Below are 12,066 nucleotides of genomic sequence, written 5' to 3' on the forward strand. Positions count from 1 at the left end.
CCCAAAATCAATTCTTAGACCAACTCTCTACACCCAGCTGTGTCTCCAGTGGAAGACATTTGTCACCAGAGGCCCCAGCTCCTCTGAAGACGTAATCTCCCCAGCAAATGAATGTCGCTAGGGTTTGGGATAGACAGGGACAGGAGGGTGACTTTCCAAAGGGGTGCACTGATCCATGGAAGGTTTTCAGAATAAGCTTCTGACTTCTATCAGGTAAACACACACCCCATGGAGAATTTATCCTTAGGCCTCTGACAAGTGAATTAGTCCTTTATGACCACTTACAGGCTGGCAAGGTCAGCGAAGACATCTGCTGCCAAGACAACCCCCTGAGCTCAACCCCTAGAACCCTCACCGTGAAGAGAACCCACTCCTGCCAGTTGCCTCTGACCTCTACATGTATGCCGTGGCAAGCGCTCTCGCGTGGGCATGTGCATGTGTGCACACACATGTACACATACACATACATGCACGCACACACAGGCACACACACACGTGCAAATAAGCCGTCAGCCCCTCCCTCTTCCTCACGGGGCCACTCCATCTCGATACAGCTCAATTTCTTCCCTCGAGTTTTAATTTCAAAAGTTGCCCCCAGGTCCGCTTCACTCGTGTCAATGGGAAACCGGGAGGTGCCACTGGCTACGTCACAGGAAAGGATCAACTTCAGTCATGCTCTGCCAGTCTCTCCTCCAAAGGCCAGGACAAACTTGGGAGAAGCCAGTAATTCCACACCAGTTTATTTCTTAGGTGTGATCGTGACACAGTGCCTTCTGTGACAAGGTGGGGCTTTCAGGAGGGCCCTGAACCCCCTCCTCAGAGCAGCTCACCTCAGAAAACACCTGAGGCAGATTTGATTACGAATACCCCCCAGGCCGCCAATATTTACATGGGGAAGTGGAACTGAGTAGAGGAATTATGACCCAAGAAAGTGGGGTGTCCTGAAGATGCTGGGGGGCATGAAGGCACCATCAAAAGTCTGGATCTCCTTCTCAGCGCGGAGCTCTGCCCTCTAGGGCCGTCCTGCAGAAGCAACCAGAACCAGGCAGTGGTGAGAATGCATGATGTCGAAACCCACCCCACCACCCGTGTTTGGGACCAACGCCAGAGCCCTCCGACACCGGCGATGCAAAAGATGCCCAGCAACCAATGACTAAGACAAAGAAGCTGGCCTCCATCCTGCCCCAACAGGTTATAAGCTGCTTATCGTAAGCAAGCACCATTAACCGAACATAAACCCCAGCCCTTCTGAGGACCGCTGAGCACAAAGCCCAACAGCAATGTTACCTTCCGGGTAGGTGGATCCAGGGAGAGGAGTGTAGCCTAGAAGAAGAGGATACTTGATTATACCAGTCCCTGCGGGTGAAGGAACCTAGCATTCTTTAGTTCTTCACAGCGGAAGTTCTAATGAGAGAATCAACCGCAGACAGACATCGAGAGAGACTGGGAGAAAGAGGAGGACGACGGGGAGGACTGCGGAGCGCTCAGGGGATGACTCACTGAAGGAGTGAGACTTGCGCCATCTGAAGAAGCCAAGACAGAAGATGATGAAGCCCAGGCCCAGGGTGGCTGCAGACACAGAGACCTTCACTGTCTGGATGGGGGACAGCCCAGGTGCTGCAAAGTAATGAAAGAGGTCTTAAAAATTGATGTCTACAGCTTAGTCCCACGGACCCTGCACCTAGAAGGGTCAACCACACCACTCACTACTAGAACGGGGGAAACTGTCCTCCCAGGGGTACCGCCCAGTTTCTGCTTCCTCCTAGCCTAGTGGGACCTCTCAAGGCATTCTCTATGGTTCCCCCTTCCCCGGGGGCACCCGCCCTAGCCACCAGGGGTTCCTCACTCCCTGTGGCAGGGGTGACTCACACCCCTGCTCTGAGCAGCTTCCTAGTAAAATGTCTCCTTTCCAGGCCTCCAACGTTCCAGAGTATGAGGCCCCCCCAAAGTCACACTGCCCATGTCTCCCTTCAGAATTTGCTACAGCCCTTCACGCTCCCACTTGCAGGAGCTGTTCCTGTTTGGAAGTATACCCCCTCCTGGACTCTTACCCCGACATCATAGAGCACTCTCGCCAAAGGAGCCCCTCGTGTGGACACAGGGGAAACCTACCCTGCACAGCTCAAGGGCACACGCGTGTTCCTCACGCCTCTTGTTAGCTAGTTTTGTGTCTGTCTGAGTCATTTGAGAGATAGGAACCTCAATTGAGAAAAATGCTTCCATAAGACCTGGCTGAGGCAAGCCCATAGTGCAGGGTCTTTTCTCAATTAGCGATTGATGGGGGAGAGCCCAGCCCATTGTGGGGAGGGCCACCTCCGGGCTGGTGGTCTTGGGTTCTATAAGAAAGCCAGGTGAGCAAGCCAGCAAGCAGCACCCCTCCGTGGCCTCTGCATCAGCCCCTGCCTTCAGGTTCCTGTCCTGCTTGAGTTCCTGTCCCAACTGCCTTCAATAATGGATCGTGACGTGCTGGTGTAAGCCAGATAACTCTTTTCCTCCCCATGGTCATGGTGCTTCGTCATAGCAATAGAAACCCTAACCAGGACTCCATCCCCTCCCAGAGACCCACTAGGACCAACAGCGGACACAACACTCCCGGCAGGGGAAGGCCTGGCCCCAGCAGCCCAGGACCCTGCTCCCTGGTCTTTCCTCTTCTGCTGCTCCTTCCTCTTCTTTCTTCCTCGCTCCAATAATCTCCAAATTGGTATGAACCGTCTCCTGTTACCTTAACTAGTCCTAGGGTTCAAACGGTGAGTTCTTTATTTTTTTTATTTTTTTTATTTTTTTTTTCCGGAGCTGGGGACCGAACCCAGGGCCTTGCGCTTGCTAGGCAAGCGCTCTACCACTGAGCTAAATCCCCAACCCCGGTGAGTTCTTTATTGATTAGACCCTTCACACATCCACCAAAGTGTCTACAGTCATGGCTGCACTATCCCGTTACGCTCAAAAACGCTGCCGAAATTCGGCACAGCCCTACACCGAGAGGAAAGCCCCTTTCTTCTTGTCTACTTTATTTTCTCAATTCCCAAGATGGCTGGACATTGGGAAAACTAACACAGTGAATTCCGGGGGTTTGTTCCGGGAAATGTTATCAAATTTGCACACTTTCAGGGTGACAATCAGGCTGCTCATGCTCTCTCGCACAGATGAAAAGCATCACGGCGGGTTGGGGATTTAGCTCAGTGGTAGAGCGCTTCCCTAGCAAGCGCAAGGCCCTGGGTTCGGTCCCCAGCTCCGAAAAAAAAAGAAAAGAAAAGAAAAGAAAAGAAAAAAAGAAAATATAAACAACTGCCAAACCTTTAGCCAGCTGCAAACTCTGCAAACCCTCCACAAGCTCCTCCAGACTCACTTCCGGTCCCAGCATCCCCTTCTCTACCACAAGCCACGCCCCGTGCGTGTCTCACTCCCTTGGCCAAAATATCCAGGTCCCTTTCCCAACCACCAACGCCCCAGTCACCACACACTTACTCCAGTTCGCGCGGATGGGCTCAGGGGTCCCGCTGTGCTGTACCACGCAGGTGTAGATGTCCCAGTAGGAAGGGGTTAAGGCTAGGTAGGAGACGGTCTGGTATGTCCAGTCCCCGTTAGGCTGAGCCGTCTTCTCCTTGTTGCTGTGGGAAGTAACAAGCTGCCCGTTCTTCATCCACACGACGGTCACATCCGCCGGATAGAAGCCCCAGACGTAGCAGGCCAGCATCACAGGCTCCCTTGTGTTAAAAGGAGCGGTTTGGGCTACTTGGACAGATGGCGTTCCTGCGTGGGAGAAGCGGTTATGGTTGGAAAGGAAGTATCATCTCATCCTTTCAAAATATGTCTGCAGCACCGATTGAAAAAGGAAATAGAACTCACTCCTGACCCTCGGGCTTCCTCTTACTCGGGCTTCCTCTTACTCTCTCATAGCCTCTTTTTTTTTTTTTCTTCTTCAAACTTGTGTTTGATCACAACTGGTAAACGTCCGGTCTGAGCTATGAGCTGTCTGCACAATATCTGTGCTTATCTTGCGTGGCCACGTGCTTGTGTGTTTTCTAAGATGGGGGTGTCATGTAGCCCACTCTCTCTCTCTGAGGCTGGGGATAATCCTAACTCCCAGCCTCCTGCCTCTTCCCAAGCACTGGTATTAATAGGTCTGTACCACCAGGCCTGGCAACAAGGTCACCAAGACTATCTACCATCCTACCAGCTTATCCCCCAGTGGTCTCTCTGCTCTTTTCTATCAGAGTGTTTCTGAACAATAGTTTAAGTGAAAAATCCAAGGGAATATGTTAAAATACAGACTCTCAGGCTGGAGAGGTGACTCAGTGGTTAAGAGCACTGACTGTTCTTCCGGAGGTCCTGAGTTCAATTCCCAGCAACCACATGGTGGCTCACAACCATCTGTAATGGGGATCCCATGTCCTCTTCTGGTGTATTTGAAGAGCATGATAGTTTACTCACATACGCTAAATAGAGAAATATAAATTAATTAATTAATAAATCTTTAGGAAAAAATGCAGCCTCTCTAGGCTTCACTGGAGGTATTTTCTCCCTGTCTAGATTAGTACCCAGAGACTTGAATCTTCAGGAAACACCTTGGTCAGGTGATGCTACAAAGTGGCTGAGAAGCTGCATCTTATGACATACCACTCTGGCCCAAGGGGATCTTCAAGGTTTATACAATGTTACAAACTTCCAGCAGTTCCCATGAGCTACATTCTCTATGCAAAGGCTTCCAGAGGAAGAGACCCAGCGCTGGAATCCCTGGAGCACCACCAGATCTCCCCATGACTGCACCCTTTCCAAACACAGAACAACAAAATCTGAGCTCAAAAACCAGGAACAAGTCAGGCTTGGGGACCCAAGTCTGCAATCGCAAGAGAGCGACCAGCTCAAGGCCAGCTTGGGCAACCTAGGGAGAGCCTGCCTCAGGATGAATAGTAGAAATGGGGCTGGGACAGATCTCAGTGGTAAAGTGTTTGTCAGGCATGGGCAAGGCCCTAGGTTCAATCCCCAGCAATGGGAAAAAATGTAATTAAGATAAAATAAAAATAAAAGACACGAACATTTTGGGGAAAGCCAGCAGGGGAGTTCTGGCATGGATCTGAACCCTGGCGTGCAGTGGTTCCTGCTTCTGGTCCTCGTCAGTTCCTTGTCACTAAGTCCCCCGTCCTCCGGTCCATCTCTATTACCACCCTGCTCCCTCATGTCCACCCCAACCCCTCTTCCGGGTCCACACTGTCTCTTTCTGCCAGGAACCAACTCCTGCAGTGCTCAAGCATCCCCTTCGTCCTCTTTTCTCCTGGCTCTGCTCCCCGGCTGCCCCTCTGCTCACTCGTTCTGTGGGTCAGCGCGTTCCAGAAGGGCTGGGTGTGCGTGGAACAGTCCTGAAGCCCATTTTTCAAGCGCTGGATCAGGCCCTCTTCCTTGTTGAGGGTATTTGAAATGAATTCGGCCAACTTAAACAGGACCCCATATTCACAGGGGACTATTTGTCCCTCCTCTGGATCCCAGCAGGCCAGCAGATCTTTGTTGAAGGAAATACAGTATGTGAAGTCCATTGGGGTCCCTTCGTCATCCAGCAAGCACGTGCTTTCCACGTGAGCCACAAAGCCACCTGGAGAAGCCAGAGAAGGAAGGCAGATCAGAGTCTGTACGCCGTGACTGCAAATATGGCTTCCACCCATAGATCCTGACACATAAGTTCCTAAAACCCTTATGACGCTTATGGTGGAAGTAGATGCATTTTCTGCCTTAATATTTAGTCTTTAACTTGGTTCCCGACACAGAGCTCTGAAGCCCTTGGTACTGAGTGACCGCAGGATCTCTCGTTCTAATGAGGTCAACTTTGGCAGAACTCTGGGGTGGGGCCTGTCAGTGGAAAGATGGGGCCATCTTTAGAAGCCTGACACTTAAATCTCCATCCTGGGGCTGGAGAGATGGCTCAGTGGTTAGAGCACTGGCTGCTCTTCCAGAGGTCCTGAGTTCAAATCCCAGCAACCACATGGTGGCTCACAACCATCTGTAATGGGATCTGACGCCCTCTTCTGGTGAGTCTGAAGACAGCTACAGTGTGCTCATATATAATAAATAAATCTTTAAAAAAAAAAAAAAAAAAAAAAACTCCATCCTGGAACAGCAGGAAAGGGAATGGAATACAGAGGTTGCTGGGTGTTTGGGAGCACATGCTGCTCTTGCAGAAGACCTCCGGGCTCCGACTGGCACACCCACCCCCAGCAGCTCCCTGTGACCCCAGTTCCAGAGAGCCTGATGCTCTTCTGGCCTCTTCAGACTACACAGCTGTGGTGCACACTCGGATAAGCAGGGGTGAGAGCACACAGACAGACAGACAGGCAGACAGACACACATATACAGATGGACAGACACGGAGCGAGACAGACAGGTAGGCAGGCAGGCAGACACACAGACACACATATACAGATGGACAGACACGGAGCGAGACAGACAGGTAGGCAGGCAGGCAGAGACAGAGAGATAGAGAAACAGACAGACGGTGAAGCGAGGGAGAAAAGTGTTTTTAAACTCTTGCAATAAATGAACACTAATGGCCTATTTGCACAGACTCCGTGCCCTCTCTATTTTCCAAGTCAAGGGGCTCTAACTCATTGCCAAGCGAGAGGGAAGTTGTGGTCATCCTGGGGCTGCCTACGTGTGCTTGATGTGGGTGCTGGGAATTGAGCCTGGGTCCTCTGCGAAAGCACCCATTTCTCTTCATTGTTGAGCCACCTCTCCGAGGCCTGACACTAAATCGGGCCGCTGTTTTCCACCTGCCGTGGTCTTAAGTTTTAAGGTGAACAGTTTACCAAGCTTCCCTAACACCACCACAGCCAAGCAAACAAAACGCAGAAAAGACATTTTAAAGGTCATCCGGATTTTCTGCCGATATCATACGACATGATTGACTCCCGCATCCTCCAGAGGTGTCAGGTTTAGGAATGAGCCTGAGATTCACATGCGTGAGGCTGGAAACAATTAGCACTGTTTCTCCTGTATATGGCACTGGGAGGACAGCCCAAGATTCCCGTGTGCCATGCATGGCTGTCTACCCCGAAACAGACCTTCAGAGCAGCTCGCCATTGGCAGGGAGATAAAGGGTAAAATAAGTGTGGTTGGCACACTTGTGATCCCAGACGCGAGGCAGGAGGATTGCCATGAGTTTAAGGCTAGTCTGGTTATAGATCGTGACTGTCTCCACTGAGAAAGAGATGGTCAGACAAACAAGCAGACAGGCAGACAAGAGGAAAAGGGAGGAGAAGGGAAAGGAGACAAAAGAGACAGAGTCAAGAAAAACAGTCAGTCTTGCTCTGTGCTGGAAATATTCTTGACTTCCGATGCCACAGAACATTTATGACATGCCAGGCACCGTGTTAGGAACCCAGTACCCAGTCCTAACCTATGTCCCAGCAGGGACATCCATTGCACAATCTACGAGAGTAGCTCATTATTAAAATTGCTGTGAAATACAGTCTGCAGGACTGGAGGAAGGCCGTGGTAGGGAGACTGGCTAGTCTGGGGCACTCAAACCTGTTAGCGAAAAATGAACGGGTTTTACCCCAAACAGGAGCGGATGAAGGGAGGTTTAGGAAGGGACCTTACCTGCTCCTATACAGCCCAGACTCAGGGCCAGCAGCAGTGGCCATAGTGCAGCCATGTTCCACTCTCTGAAGGTGCAGGAAGGTCAGGCTCCTGGGCCACCTCACGCAGGGGCCTCGGGGCCTCTGGGCCTCTCCTGCCCCAGCTTGGACAAATGATTTTCCCACGCTGAGGTAAAGACGGTACTTGTTGTTCAGGTCCCTTGCTCCTTGCTGCCGATGTGGCCCCAGGTCGCTCAGCCCCTCCTTAGATCTTAAAGTTGCACCCACTAACTCAACCAAATCCTAAAGGGAGTCCTAAAGGGAGTGGTCAGATCATCTGGGTAGGCGGATCAGACCAATCACAAAGTGTCTCAGCCTAGCATCATCAGTTACTAGGTAAACCTCATTATGCCCTAGGCTTTAAGAACAGGACCTTGTAGGTGTTTTCCTGAGGCGCCTGGGGTAGTCATTGAAGCATTTCCAGGATATGCAAGCCTGGCCTGCCCAATGGATTGACTTTCTCTGCTCACACACTTACAAAAAAAACAAACAAACAAACAAACCAATAAATAAACAAACAAAAAAGCACACTTCTAGACAACTTTCTTCATGTCTGAAAGGGAGGTCGCCTAGAAGACAGTGCATACACCCCTGTCACTCAGGAGAGCACGGGTGGCCGTAGAGGCAAGACTGTGGGGAAGGAAGGAGGTACAGAGCGTGTACACAGTTTCCTGTGTCAGAGCAGGACTGAAAGGCAGAAAGCAACCTGACCTTAGAGAACAGGAAAACCCATCCCGTCCTGGGATGTTTGCCAAGCTTCGATTCCTCCTAGCTGTCTGTAATAGCTGCTTTGGGAGCCAGGACACCCTGTCCTCCCCCACTCAAGTCTCTCTAGCGCAACTCCATTGAAGCTCTTGAAGAAAAGCTGACCTCAGGCCCAAGGCTCTGGCGTCCTCCCCTCCTGAGTCTCTGTTTCCGAGTGTACCCCCGCTCCGTGCTTCCCTGAGTGTTCCCCCCTTCGTACTTCCCTGAGTGTGCCCCTGCTCAGTGCTCCGCTCTGTTGAGCGGATCTCTGGATCATGAAGATGCTACAGTAGAGGTGTGGCGCCCCCGTTATTCTCCTGAAAAGGACATCGTCTACTGACCACACTTGGGTGTGTATGCACATGTGCACGTTGCTGTGTGTGGGTGCTTGTGTGTATACAGGCATGCACGCACCTATGTGTGCAGAGGCCACGGGGACGCCTCCCACATTGATGGTTGTTGCTGTTTGAGACAGGGTCTCTCACTGACCTGGAGCTGGCCAAACAGGCTGGGCTAGCTAGCGGGCAAGCCCAGGAACACACCTACCTCTGGAACCACAGCTGTCCACAACCATGCCTGGCTTTATTTGTGGTTTTTGTTTTGTTTCACTTTGTTTTGTTTTTGTTTTGTTTTGTTTTAATGTGGGTACCAGGGATTGAACTTAGACACTCAGGCTTGTGCAGCAAGAACTTTACCAACTGAGCCATCTCCCAGATCTTAGTATACTTGTGTGTGTGTGTGTGTGTGTGTGTGTGTACACATGCACGCTCGTGTGTGCTAGGAATTCAACCCAGAGCCTCATACACAATAGAACAGATTTTAAAAGGCAATTGCCTCTTCTGTCCGACTGTGAATTGCACAACTGATAGTTTCTTCTATGCATATATAAAAGTCTTAAATTGACCACATAAACACACGCAGACACACACACACACACACATACATACACACTCACGTACACAAAGGCATAGGAGCACACACACTCACACTTGCACGCACAGACACACACTCACTTCACTCCGGGCTGGGAAGAACCCAGATAACCAAAGTTGGTGACACCTCTGATGAGAAAAGGGGAAGACACCCTAACCCCTCCAAACGCTTCCTCCACCGCCACCCCACCCCAACACCCCGCCCCCCAGTCCACTCCACCTCCACTAACCACCCCCCACCGGAGTCACAGTCTCTTCTACCTATGGTGATGACAGCTGCAAAACAAAACAAGTGACTTCCAGCCATCAACCCCTCTCTCCCCCCACTCGCCTTCCTGCCCTTGCAGGAATCACTCTTGACCCCCTTCTCTGAGTCTACCACCCGCAGCCCCGGCGCAACAGAAAACCTGCTAAGCCTCCCTCCTGCACCCTCCCCCTCATGGGCGTGGCCACGGCAGTGAGAATGAGTGGAGTCCCCTCTAGAGTCTGTCTCTCTGCTCCAGCAGTCAAAAGAGATGTGAAACCTCTTGAGACACCACAGGAAGCCGTAGGAGATTTCACTTCCATATTCATGTGAACGTGGACGGAGGGTTTTAGAGTCAGAACGGAAACCCCAGAGACCTGTGCTCAGCAAAGCGGTTCCTTACACACACACACACACACACACACACACACGCACACCGCGTCAGTTTACTGATACAACCAGCAATAGGATCCCCAGTCGGGGCCCCACGGGCCATTCTTTGAAGGCCACTTACATGAAGACCTACACCCTGGGTCCTCATGTTGCCTGCCTCTCCTGGCCTGGCTCCCACACGCCTGCAGTGGGCTAACACTGAGGGTTTGTGCCAAGCATTATAGGGAATCATTTGCCAACGCTGAGAAAGATGGGATCTCTGCTCCCACATCTTCCCATCTGAGGCCAGGTAGGTAGTGGAAGAAAACGTGAGGTCAAGGCTACTTAGCAATAAGACCAGAGGACTTGGAGGAAGGGAAGAGAGCTCACCATGGCATGGTGCGCACAGCATCCTCCGTGGAGGGGGCATAGAGGCAGGCCTCGCTAGCAGGCCGGATACACATGGAGGAGCAAGGCACTGTCCTCTGGTTCTGGCTAACCCTTAGCTCCCAAGGCTGGCAGGGCTGGAGGTGGCATTGGAGTTCCACAAGGGGATGCAGCCATTGGAAACAGACACGGATGCCAATATTGATGCGGTCACTGGAGTTGACATTAAGGGAAGTCGCAGATGTGGCCCTGTGTTTTCTGTGGGAGTGTGGCCTTCACCATATGCGTCTCTTCTAGGCATTTCCTAAATTCATTCCATGTAAGATCTCAGCTTCCTCTTCTGGACAGATGGTTTTAATGCAAGGCCCCATTTTGTGACAGAAAAGCAAGAAAATAGCTGGACCAGCCAATCACTTGAGCACAGGGGCTCTCACAGGGAATTCTGTCCAGGGAATCAATTGTGTGTAGATGTCACTGGAGCTAGACCAACTGGAAGCCTTTTTTTTTTTTTTTTTTTTTTTTTTTTTTTTTGTCTCCTTTGAGACAGAGCCTCACTATGCAGCCTAGGACAGCTTTGAACTTTGGTGATCCTCCTGCTTCAGCCTCCCAGATGAAGGTATTATAGTCGCGCACCACGACGTACGGCAGAAGGTATTTTCAGCATCTGTTCTGTCCTAAGTTGTTGCACAGAATATCATGTTCCCGGCAGTCATAAGAAAGAGCTGAACATACAGTTTAAAAAATTGACAGAATGGGGTTGGGGATTTAGCTCAGTGGTAGAGCGCTTGCCTAGCAAGCGCAAGGCCCCTGGGTTCGGTCCCCAGCTCGAAAAAAAAAAAAAAAAAAATTGACAGAATGGTTTGGTGGAATCCTGAAGTCCTGCTTAGGAGGTGGAAAGCAGGGATCAGAGATCAAGGTCATCTCAGGGGCTGGAGAGATGGCTCAGCGGTTAAGAGCACTGACTGCTCTTCCAGAGGTCCTGAGTTCAAATCCCAGCAACCCCATGGTGGCTCACAACCATCTGTAATGAGATCTGATGCCCCTTTCTGGTGTGTCTGAAGATAGTGACAGTGTGCTCATAAAATAAATAAATCTTTAAAAAAATTTTAAAAAATGATTATCTCAGTTACATGAGATTCTGTCTCAAGATGGCAAATGTTGACGGAAATGTCTGAATCAGTGACTGAGAAGGAAGCCCATGGAATCAGCTTCACGATCGATACACGAAAAGTCAACACTGAGATCCTGCCAGCACCCACCTCACCGACAGTGACTCTGGGTGCTACTGGGAACAAAGGCAGCTCTGATAGCCGCTCTCTGACCTCTGAGGTGGACATTAGAAGCTGTTGGAGATATATATATATATGTCAGGAAACAAGAAAGCATCCCTTAGGAAGTCCGTTTTTGAAAATTCTAAGAAAGCTAGAGCTAGAGCAAGGGCCAGAGGATGGCAGCAAGAGCTGAGTGTGGGGTGGGCCTGCAGTTGGTTGACATGGGAACAAGCCACAGGCATGGCTCCATCAGGGAAGAATGGTGGATGAGAGCTGCCCGGGCATGGGCTTTCTGCTGGGTACCATCTATGCTCTAGAAAGGACAAACCACATCCAGGCAATCCCAGCATTTAGAGTTGAGGGGCAGGAGGATCAGGAATCCAAACTTATCCTGAGCTAAATCGAGAGTTCGAGGCCAGCCTGGGCTACACCAGACTTTAAATCAAAGTTTGAGGGGAAAGAGACCACCAGGCTAAAGTCAGCATTCCAGT

General features: G+C 50.9%; 2 protein-coding genes and 1 pseudogene across 3 annotated transcripts in view; 2 read left to right on the forward strand and 1 right to left on the reverse strand.

Moving 5' to 3' along the window:
* Positions 1 to 12,066, forward strand: part of LOC116887415 — a 496,132-nt pseudogene that overhangs the window by 290,792 nt on the left and 193,274 nt on the right.
* LOC116887417 (RT1 class I histocompatibility antigen, AA alpha chain-like) overlaps positions 1 to 12,066 on the forward strand; it is a 431,868-nt gene that overhangs the window by 276,371 nt on the left and 143,431 nt on the right. The gene's annotated exons all lie outside the window — the stretch shown is intronic.
* Positions 724 to 7,869, reverse strand: LOC116887424 (class II histocompatibility antigen, M beta 1 chain). Of its 2 annotated transcripts, XM_032889040.1 has the most exons (6): positions 7,588 to 7,869; positions 5,306 to 5,587; positions 3,466 to 3,750; positions 1,501 to 1,617; positions 1,288 to 1,323; positions 724 to 1,023 (listed from the first exon to the last, which is right to left on the reverse strand). In XM_032889040.1, the coding sequence occupies exons 1-6, from the start codon at positions 7,640 to 7,642 to the stop codon at positions 1,013 to 1,015; spliced, it is 786 nt and encodes a 261-aa protein (XP_032744931.1). In that variant the 5' UTR covers positions 7,643 to 7,869; the 3' UTR covers positions 724 to 1,012. The 2 variants fall into 2 exon arrangements, with proteins under 2 accessions (XP_032744931.1, XP_032744932.1); XM_032889041.1 differs by lacking the exon at positions 1,288 to 1,323 and having other exon boundaries at positions 725 to 1,023.

The sequence above is a fragment of the Rattus rattus genome, chromosome 18, assembly GCF_011064425.1.
Source record: "Rattus rattus isolate New Zealand chromosome 18, Rrattus_CSIRO_v1, whole genome shotgun sequence".
NCBI lineage: Eukaryota > Metazoa > Chordata > Mammalia > Rodentia > Muridae > Rattus > Rattus rattus.

What these genes read in the sequence shown, in the direction of transcription:
- LOC116887424 (XM_032889040.1), bottom strand. Translation starts at nt 7,642, where the DNA reads ATGGCTGCACTATGGCCACTGCTGCTGGCCCTGAGTCTGGGCTGTATA. An exon ending in CGCGCTGACCCACAGAACGA is followed by an intron (nt 3,751 to 5,305) that starts GTGAGCAGAGGG and finishes TCTCCCACGCAG; the next exon opens with GAACGCCATCTGTCCAAGTA. An exon ending in GCCCATCCGCGCGAACTGGA is followed by an intron (nt 1,618 to 3,465) that starts GTAAGTGTGTGG and finishes ATTACTTTGCAG; the next exon opens with CACCTGGGCTGTCCCCCATC.